Source organism: Podarcis pityusensis (genome assembly GCF_964106645.2).
Source record: "Podarcis pityusensis genome assembly, chromosome: 1".
NCBI lineage: Eukaryota > Metazoa > Chordata > Lepidosauria > Squamata > Lacertidae > Podarcis > Podarcis pityusensis.
In genome coordinates this window covers 15,840,222-15,851,118 of record NC_138028.1, presented here as the reverse complement: position 1 = coordinate 15,851,118, position 10,897 = coordinate 15,840,222, and the positions used below count along the sequence as shown (strand labels likewise).

The window sequence follows — 10,897 nt, the reverse complement described above, 5'->3', positions numbered from 1 at the left end:
AAAACCACTCAGCCACCTGCCTGTATTTTCACCCTCTTCTCCTGGGCTGAGTCTGAGTGAGCATGCATTAGTTGCAGAAGTGTGTCTCTCCGAGTGTCTCTCTCACTCAGTGACTGGGAGAGATACACTGCTATGCCAGCAGAACAGCCACTGTCTCCTTTGCATGCTCCGCACAGGAGAAGTGAGAGTGAAAACAAGACAGACGGTCCGGGTGTGTTGATATGGAAGAGATATTCCAAGTCTCCTGAGGGGGCAAGAAGCATTCGCTTCCTGCATTGCCCTTGCTCAGCGTTCTAAGGCTCTTTTGTCAAGAAAGCTGCTTAGGTGTTGGAATCAGAGCGGCTAATGGTCCTGGCCTGGGACTTAATGGCGCCATGTTGTCTGGCATCCTCTGACTGCTGCACAGGAGATGATGCCTCATTCTCTGAGCTACAGCAGCTTGAGGTCCTTGCACAGTGCTTGGGGAGGCCGCAAGGAAGCCATGCTCAAGCCCTTGTGCATTGCCATTCTAATATTGCTACTGCTGCTGCTTTGTTGATTTTTGTTACTGGATGGTTTGTGGTTGTACTTTTATGATTTGTAGTAAGCAGTGCTTTTTCGGGGGGGGGGGTACGCATACCCCTAAACATTTTGTGAATCTAAGTTTGGCCTCGTTGAGGGGCAGTATATCAATATGAGTAGGAAAAGGAGTACCCCTAAACATTTTAAGGAAAAAAAGCACTGGTAATAAGTGTGTGTTTTGTTTTTAATTGCTTTAAGAGCAATTTTGTTTTTAATTGCTTTAAGAGCCAGTGTGGTGTAGTGGTTAAGAGCGGTAGTCTCCTAATCTGGGGAACCGGGTTCGCGTCTCCGCTCCTCCACATGCAGCTGCTGGGTGACCTTGGGCCAGTCACACTTCTTTGAAGTCTCTCAGCCCCACTCACCTCACAGAGTGTTTGTTGTGGGGGAGGAAGGGAAAGGAGAATGTTAGCCGCTTTGAGACTCCTTAAAGGGAGTGAAAGGCGGGATATCAAATCCAAACTCTTCTTCTTCTTCTTATTTTTGCATCCCACCCTAGACTCATAGAACTGAAGAGTTGGAAGGGACGTCATCTAGTCCAAACCCCTGCAATGCAGGGATCTTAACTGAAGAATCCCTGAGAGATGGCCATCCAACCTCTGCTTAAAAACCTCTAATGAAGAAGAATCCACCACCTTCAGATGGAATCTGCTACACTGTTGGAACAGCTCTTCCCATCAAAAAGTTTTTCCCTAACCTTTAGCTGGAATCTCCTTTCTTGTAATTCAAGGTATAGATCCTACCCTCTGGAGCAGAACTGGAACCATTTGGTAAAAAGTGAGCTGTAAGTATTCATCATCATATCATCCTATTTGTTATTCAGTCTTGTTATATAGAACATAAGTTTTCCTGGACCACTTGGTGTCATTTGATACCAACCAAGGTAACCTTCTGAATTGCTCGTTTGGGTTTGGCATGAAGGCATTGCTTTATGGTGGGGTTCTGCTCACTCCTGGACAGTTCTCAGAAGAATGGTGCTGGGGGACTTTTGCTCTGCCCCATCTACATGAAACCACTGGAAGAAGTCATCATTAGGGTAGGGTTATAGTCTCATGTCTGTGCTGTTCTATGTCTCTCTTCCATTTTCTGATCCCAGGGAGGCTGTACTGTAAAGTTCTAAACTGGTACTTGGGAGTTGTTTGGGGGATGGTTAAGGGGGAAATTCCAAGGAAAAATCTTTGAGTAGTATGCAGGTGCTGTGGGTTGGGATACCATATGCTACAGAAAGTGGTTTACAACTGGCCTTTGATAGGGTGACACACCGTTATCACCCGAAAGACCAGCTATGCAGTTTGGGAATTTTCTTGAGAGCTCACACAGAGAAAAGGCTCAGGTGGTGGGGTTAGCCATGATTGTTTTACCAACTGCAGCCCATGATTGTTTTACCAACTGCAGCCCTATTTAGAGAGATCAGACCCAGCCACAGTAATCCATGTTCTAGGCACATCCAAGAATGATGACTGTAATGTCATCTCCATGGGACTGCACTTGAAGACAGCCTGGAAATTCAGGTGCTTCAGAATATAGCCACCAGGGTCTTGATGGAGACAAGGTGGCAAGACTCCTGAACACTATACCAGCAACACTGGTTGCTTGTGTATTTTCAATCCCAACTTAAAAGTACGGGTTTTAACCTTCAAAGCAAGTCACCTGTCACTTGGTGGATCAATACTTCATAAATCGATACATCTGTTGAAGCAGTTCAGTTGGTATTAAATAGTACTCCCAGCTACACCCCACCAGTCACTCAACTGATAACATATGACACCAGGTGTAGAGATGAACGACAAAGGAACCATCAGGTGCTTATGTGTGCACTCTTAGATCCTGGTTCTCACCAACAAGGTGAGGACAATTAAAGTACTGGAACTCTTAGTATGACTGTTACCAAGCTTTATCAATCTTATTCAGTGAATCTGAAGAACCTATGTAACAGGAATTAGCAAGTGGTCATTACCATCCCAGAGCCTCCTAACATAGCACTGAAACAGGGCCTCCATATTGTTTTAAAAGCCAGGTTCACAACTATCATCTTTTTTTAAAGTTTGTAAGCCTGCGCTTTGTTTTATAGACCATTCTAGGAGCCTTTTTTGGCTGAAGAGTAGGATAAAAGTTTCTCAAATAATTAAGGCTGTAACTAAATTTTGCAGCATGTATGCTGATCAAACTTTGGCAGTAGCTGCCTATAGACCCCAGTAAAGGAATCCCATTGAAAACCAAGTAATTCAACCAAGATACATTCTGAACACTTTTATTTCTAGATACTTCCAGAGTAACTGTACATGCAAAACTGCATTAGTCACAATAGATTTACAGTAGAGTCTAATCTATTTTAAGTGTGGAATTTAGAATCCTTTTTACAGTATATAAAAAGACTAAACATCAATATCCCAGAACTTTGAATAGGATGTTTAAATATTCCACTTTTTAAAGTTGCAATACCTAGTTACTAGGCATTGTATGTTACAGATGGTTGAGTTATCAGAACTTCAGAGGCTTAACAGCAACATTGCAGAACAAATCTAAGCTCCCAACGTATCCCCCCTTTTCTGTCCACAGCCAACCTCAAAACCCTGCCATCCACTTAACCAATAGAATTTATTTGCCTGTATATAGGATTGTACAGTGTTATTTGTCATGAGAAGACACTCCCTCAATGGCATCTCACATAAACTTTAAAAAGAAATTTAACAAAAATAAAGGTGTAACATCTTCAAAAATAAATATAAAGAGGGAATGCAGACAAGTGTCAAGACGTTTTGGCAGGTCACATTCATAATATACAAAATATAACTTATTCAAAGCCAAGGGCAAAAGAAATATATCCAAATTTCTCTTTCAAGAAGTCAACCATTTAATCCACTTCTTCCATGCGTGATGTGTCATCATCTCCTTCAAGTGGTGGCATTTCTTCAGCAACTGCAGGGGTAGTTTCTTCTGTAGCAGTATCATCTTCATCTATACCTGTAATTAAATTATAGTGTTTTATCACTAACTTTAACTCTAGTACCGTTAGCAAAAATTGAGTTTTAAACTATGTATATTTCCACAACAATAAAGCTTTCCCAACTATACAACATTTAGTTAATGAGGTTTAACTTACCCAAACCAAGTTTTATCATTCTATAGATACGGTTGGCATGTGTCTGGGGGTCTTCTAGACTGAAGCCAGATGACAGGAGAGCAGTCTCATACAGCAGGATGACCAGGTCCTTCACTGATTTGTCATTCTTATCAGCTTCTGCCTTCTGCCTCAGTGTCTCAATAATAGAATGGTCAGGATTGATCTCCAGATGCTTCTTGGCAGCCATGTAGCCCATTGTGGAGTTATCCCTGAGTGCTTGTGCTTTCATTATCCTCTCCATGTTTGCTGTCCAGCCATATGTGCTGGTCACAATACAGCATGGGGAAGTCACCAATCGGTTGGAGACTACAACCTAGGTAAGTACATAGAGAGATTTAGAGAGGAAATCCATACAGCTAAATGTATTACAGTACTAACGTTTTTGCACTTGAATGTTATTTTATTGGATACAGTGGTGCCTCGCAAGACGAAAAACGCGCAAGACGAAAGAGTTTTTTGTTTTTTGAGTTGCTTCACAAGACGAATTTCCCTATGGGCTTGCTTCGCAAGACGAAAAAGTCTTGCAAGTTTGTTTCCTTTTTCTTAAAACCGTTAATACCCTATGGGAAACCGTGCTTCGCAAGACGAAAAAACTCGCAGAACAAATTAATTTCGTCTTGCGAGGCACCACTGTATTTAGTTTGTACCAAACAGCTGACTTTTAATGGGGATACATGCAGGCTACTTCAACATACTGTAATATGGAATCATCTCAACACCAAGCTAGTACACCAAGTGCACCAGCATAATTAAGCTTTAGTTATCAAACAGCAATCCATTAGGTAGCACTAAGAATTTAAAAAAGATTTAGACAAGGATTAGAAAGGTGGTATAGTGAACACCACAGATATCACATCGGCTGGGATTAGGTCTCAAATTCAATCTTTGGCACCTCCAGTTAAACTCTATAGAGTCAGAGCTGGAAGAACTTCTGTAAACTGTTGCTTGGCAGGATGAACTAGTAGTCTAACAGTACCAGGTAACTTATGAACTTGCAGGAAACAATCTGACAACTGCTTTTACCAGAGTTTACATATTATTTCATGCTTACCTTCTCTACTTTCTTTTCAAGTATATCTTTCATGATCTTGCAGAGGCTTTCAAACTTTGCTTTCTTCTCCTCCTGTTTCTTTTTCTCCTCTTCATCTTCAGGAAGTTCCAGTCCCTCTTTTGTTACTGAAACCAAAGTCTTGCCCTCAAATTCTTTTAGCTGCTGTACACAGTATTCATCAATAGGCTCAATCATGTAAATTACTTCCAAACCATGTTTACGAAGGCGCTCCACAAAAGCAGAGTTTGCTACTTGATCTTTGGTTTCACCTACAAAGAGAGAAACAGATTCAATTACTTTAACGAAGCACTCCTCCATCCCCAAAATTTATTAAGTCTAAGACCACACAGTTTCCCTCAAATGAAATTTGCTACCAAGCCACAAACATATGCAGCATCAATGCCCCAAGTAACAATAGTCTAAAACATAGATGAAATATGGCAAACCTGTGCAACAAATTTAAATTCTATAAAGCCACCCTTGGACAATACTTAAGTCAGTCTAAAATGCAACATCTAGAGAACACACACAGTTTCCCAATAATCCTCAGTTAATCAAAATAACTAGACTTCATTTCACTACTGAAAGTTGTAGTCATTTTAGCTTCTAGTTATAAAAGTGAAACTTGCCTGTAATGTAGTATATATGTTTCTGATTTTCCTTCATCCGGGTGCAGTAATCTTTTAATGATACCATCTCATCCCCAGATGCAGAAGTATAGTATCTCAACAACTCTGATAGTTTCTTGCGATTCTGTGAATCCTCATGTATGCCAAGCTGGAAGAAAGTTGCAATTTTTATGTTAGGTATTACCCTATACTCAAGACACACAGGAAAGTGCATTCTCTGACCCAACCAACCTTAATGTTTTTGGAAAACTGCTCATAGAACTTCTTGTAGTTTTCTTTATCTTCTGCCAACTCAGTAAAGAGTTCTAAGCATTTCTTGACTAAGTTCTTCCGGATCACTTTCAGAATCTTGCTCTGCTGCAGCATTTCACGGGAGATATTTAGAGGCAAGTCTTCTGAATCAACAACACCTCGCATGAAATCTGTGAAGAACATATTCATTAGTCTATCATGCAGTGATAATTTAGCTATTCCTAGGCATGGGTTATTTATACGCCTAAGTAATGGTATGTTGCTTTCAATTTATATCGTTTCCTGAAACGGTCATCCCCTAGGGTAGATAGGGCACAGGGCAAGGGGTTAATAAAGACCTGGGGTCAAAAAAAGAGCCTAGGGTTGTAGAAGTAGTTTATGATGGCAAGTGAATAAAGATTAATCAGAAATAATTGCCATGGGCATGTTCACCTCCTTTGCAAATGAGAAGCCTCTATCTAGCAAGACAAATCCACAACTATTATTGGAAAATGCTGCTTTACTGCCAATTGTTTTAAATACAGTTACAGGGATCAATGCATGGTATCATTATTTCCCCTCGTTTTACTTAATTGTTCCTAGTTATGGTATTTGATCATTAATAAATGTTGATTATATACTTCTTGATTTTCCTTCATATTTGCATAAAATTTAGGTTGGGGTCAATGACACACTTTGTAAGCTCTTTGAGCGGCAAGTGAATTCTTAGATTTGGGAAAGCCTGATTTAGAAAAAAGGTAGTACATCATGGCAGCGTTATCATGCTGCACACACATCACTCACTTGGCATTAGAACTTATTAAAAAATGGAAGTTAAAACAGAAGCACTCCACACATAACATGCATTAATTCACTCAAGATATGCAAAGTGCTGCATTTACACTTATGTTACACATCTTCCAGGCCACTCTGCACGCATTACAGGTAGCAGCAACTTCCATCCTATATCTACCAGGATACCACTTAGCAGATGCAGAGCTATTCACTTACTCAGATATTCAGGGATTAATTCTTCACAGTTATCCATGATGAACACTCTGCGCACATACAGCTTGATGTTATTCTTTTTCTTTCTGTTTTCAAACAAGTCAAAAGGTGCACGCCTTGGAACAAACAAGAGTGCTCTGAATTCCAGCTGCCCTTCCACAGAGAAGTGCTGCAAAAAAAGGAAGTTGTAGTGAAACATCTGGAGAGCCCAAGGATTCCTTCACCCCCTATGTGCCCACGTGACCACTTCCATTGGCAGAATAGGCACTTTTACACGTGCCATGTAATACCCGCAGCACTTCTGTAAGAATTTGTTGGCAGTGTGGCAGCACTGTCACTTTGTAACTCCTTGTCCATTGATAGTAGGCACATGTATTCACTGTATTCTTTTTTGGTGCCTGCTGAAGACATTCTTATTTAGGCAAGCCTACCTACATTTTTAGAAAGTTTTGTGAGTTTTAACTTGTCAGTGGTTTTAACTTTCTGTATGTTTTAAATTTTGATTGCAAATTTTTTTAGTAATGTTATTGTTTCATCAATTTTGTAAACCTCATTGAGGGCTTTTTCTACAATCAAGCTATACTACAACTTTAGCTTTCCATAAGTAACAATCTTACTTTGACTGCTAGATGATCTTCCCAATCATTGGTCAGGCTCTTGTAGAATTCTCCGTATTCTTCATTAGTAATGTCATCTGGGTTCCTGGTCCAAATTGGCTTAGTCTTGTTCAGCTCTTCCTGGTCAATGTACTTCTCCTTGATCTTCTTCTTTTTCTTCTTGTCGCCCTCTTTCTTTTCCTCTTCCTCATCAGAGCCAACATCTTCAATCTCAGGTTTATCTTCAGCTTTTTCTTCCTTTTCTTCCTTCTCTTCCTCTTTTTCCTCAGCCTCATCATCACTCACCTCTTTATCACGCTCTTTCTCCACCTGCCCACAAAAAACAAAGTTGAAACAAGGCCAGTGAATTTGCATGACTGAACTACATAACAAGTGAAAAGACCACTGGTTGATAAGCACATAAACCTCCACAATACCACTTTCTTTCGCAGCTTTGAACTTCAGTTGCCCTCCTATTCCAACCTATTAGAGTGACTAGTTAATCCAAAATAATTTGCTGCAACCTTTCATTATTAAAGCTTTACCAATGCTTGAGCATGCACTGAAAATTTTGCTTCCCTTGCTATTTTTGACACACATATGTGAACTGCTTGGTAGTTCTTATTTCAAGGAGAATTAAGAACTATGATTTTTGTATCTGGTACACAATACAATGGTTCTGGAGACAAAGTCACTTACAAAAAGTGTTATTGGATATCCAATAAACTGGGAATGCTTCTTGACTATTTCTTTAATTCGTCTCTCTTCAATGTATTCTGTTTGATCTTCCTTCAAATGCAGAATAACCTTTGTACCACGGCCTAAAGGCTCACCTGCAACACAAAGAGTTACAGAAGTTAACTGCCACTGCCACAAAAGCTATTTTGAGTATTTGACTGCTAAGTAACAATTTCAAAGAGCCAACTTTAGAATTTAATATTTTAATGTGCATGTTGGCTCAGTACAATTACTGATCTAGTTTTGTACCAGAGCTCTAGTTTTCCTTAGAATCATGGCAATTTACCAATAAGATGAGAACATTAACATTCCTTACCATTGTCCAGCCGGACAGTAAATGATCCACCAGCTGAAGACTCCCAAGCATACTGTTCATCATCATTGTGCTTGGTAATCACGGTTACTTTCTCAGCAACCAGATACGCAGAGTAGAAACCGACACCAAATTGACCAATCATGGAGATATCTGCACCAGCTTGCAAGGCCTCCATGAAGGCTTTGGTGCCAGATTTGGCAATGGTTCCCAGATTATTCACCAGGTCAGCTTTGGTCATTCCAATGCCAGTATCCACAATAGTCAGGGTACGATCGTGCTTGTTAGGAATAAGGTTGATCTTCAGGTCCTTTCCAGAATCCAGTTTGCTTGGGTCAGTCAAACTCTCATATCTGATTTTATCCAGAGCCTGTAAAACACAAGGTAACCTTTTCAGTGTTTAGGAAACCTTAACATAAGCCAATTATTTGTTTTCTACCCCTTGGAAGATTTACTTACATCAGATGAATTGGAGATAAGCTCCCTGAGGAAGATTTCCTTATTGGAATAGAAAGTGTTGATGATCAGGGACATCAACTGAGCTATCTCTGCCTGGAAGGCAAAGGTCTCCACATCCTCCTCCATTGGCTGATCTTGTGTGTGTACTTCCTCTGGCATCTACCAATAGTAAAGAAATTTTTTTTAAAAGCACAGATCATTGAATGTAGTCACTGAATTAACAATTGCATGTTTTAAGCATCCTAACTAGGGTCCTAAGTATCTGTTATCTACGTAGAAAAATTATGTTTAAAGTTTACTTTAGTGGGGAGTCAGTTTTAACTCAATCTCAAATACTGTACATACTAGACAATTAACTATTTCATCAATAACAGTTCCCAAAGTAATGTAATGTTTCACAGATCAAGAATTTCTGAAAGCAGCTTGCCATGCAAATTTTTCCTGTTACAAAGTTGGTTACAAGATAGATAAGAGAACTCATATTTAATAATGAGTTATTATTAACTCCCAACAGTCTGCTCTCCTGGGAGTAATTCAAGCAGCAGCACCCTATGTAATCAATCACCAGCCCAGACTCTCAATACACATTGCATGAAGCAATGATAAATCAATCTTATTGTGAAAAAAGTTCACTCTGCCATACATAATATGCACCCGTTTTAAGAAATCCTGGCAACTAATTAAAAAAAGGCCAATGTTTGCTGTGTGTGCGCTGGCTGCATCTACTCGGCATTAAACCCCACCGAATTCCGCAAGCTTAACTTCTGAACGAACAGGTAAGAAAGAAGGCTTAAAGATGGTCTTGCTGTGGCTTTTTGCTACTGTAACACGAACCATTTAAACCTGAAACTCGAGGGGGGGGGAGACTCAACAGCACCTGCAAAACGGCCCCCCTCTGCCTAGCGAAACGACCAACGGCGAAAGGAACCGAATGAAAGAGGGACACTCCACTGGCTCTCCCAAGAGGCCAGTCCCTGCGCCCCCTGCCGGCCTCGACGCGGAACACACCAAATCCTTCTAGAAACTGCTAGAGCCTTCCCGCCCACCCTCTTTTTTTTGCCCTTTCAAACCCCTCCCTTCACCAGCGCTTTGACAAGCCAATCCTCTCGACCGCGCCGCGAAGCTGCCAGCGACTTAACGTGCACGCGCCGCCACGGCATAAGACATTCCCCCCCCCCGCACCCCAACTCGCATCCGCCTCCCCATCACCACCGCCGCCCCCACGAGCGCCGCTTCCATCCTCCCCCCCCCCAAGTACTGGACAATCGAGCCCGTTCTCACCGACAACACCCGCCCGCTCCTTCGACGTAACCGCCTTCCGCGCCGAGCTGCCGCTTATCGGCTCCGTTATTATGTCCGTTAGCCCCGAGCAACCCTATTTATTCTTCCCCGCAGAAAAACGCCGACTCGTATTTCTTGTGCAGTATTCTACGCACACGTAGAACGAGCGGCGAGAGCGGGAATAAGGGACACGCGGCCCATTTGCTTCGCTGAGGTGCTTATGTGTGGGGGAAGAGACATCTTTCCCCGCTTGTACCTTCTAAACCTCCTTCCCCCCCCCTCAAATCTCTTCAACCGCCTCCGGTCCAACCCCGTCCTTCACGCCACTTCTTTCCTCCGTCCTTCTCCCCTTCCCCATCACCGCGCGGCACCTTAAAGCACCGGCAATTCCGCCCCGTCACTTCTCCGATGCCACTTCTGTGGCTATCGCGACGGGCAAAGGCGCCTTTAGTTCCGTGAGGGGCAACAGACGCCGCCAACTGCCGTCCCCCTACCTAGCGGCCTCCTCACCTTGGCGGCGGTTGGATGACCAGGCTGCTTGAGAACGCTTCCTCTCAGAGAGCTCGCTCTCCCGCTACCTCCTCTCGAGCTGCACTGCGCGGCTCCCCCGCCTCACGCTCGCCTTATATAGCCTCGCCGCCGCCTCTTTCCAGAACCATCGGGAACCTTCACTGACTGAGAACGCGCGGGGCGGGGAGCAGGCGGGGATTCGCCTCCTGCGCGAGGGGGGAAAGGGGAGGAGCCAAGTTTGGGAGGGAGGGAGATGCGGCAAGGCGCGCATGCGCTAGCCGCGCCTCTCTTTACCCTCCCACATGGAAAGTCGCCGAGTTGATATGCGAGGGGCTCTGTCTTCTTCCCTTACCCACGCCTCGCGGGAGACTGCGCGTGCGCTAGCGCAGAAGTCCCCGC

General features: G+C 42.7%; 1 protein-coding gene across 1 annotated transcript; it reads right to left on the bottom strand.

Annotated features, from left to right (window-relative positions):
• Window positions 1–2,793: 2,793 nt before the first annotated feature.
• On the bottom strand, window positions 2,794–10,649 carry HSP90AA1 (heat shock protein 90 alpha family class A member 1). The gene is made up of 11 exons (XM_080973356.1): window positions 10,499–10,649; window positions 8,708–8,866; window positions 8,252–8,618; window positions 7,897–8,030; window positions 7,219–7,527; window positions 6,605–6,770; window positions 5,594–5,784; window positions 5,363–5,510; window positions 4,734–5,002; window positions 3,662–3,995; window positions 2,794–3,522 (listed from the first exon to the last, which is right to left on the bottom strand). The coding sequence occupies exons 2-11, from the start codon at window positions 8,864–8,866 to the stop codon at window positions 3,413–3,415; spliced, it is 2,187 nt and encodes a 728-aa protein (XP_080829482.1). The 5' UTR covers window positions 10,499–10,649; the 3' UTR covers window positions 2,794–3,412.
• Window positions 10,650–10,897: the final 248 nt, after the last annotated feature.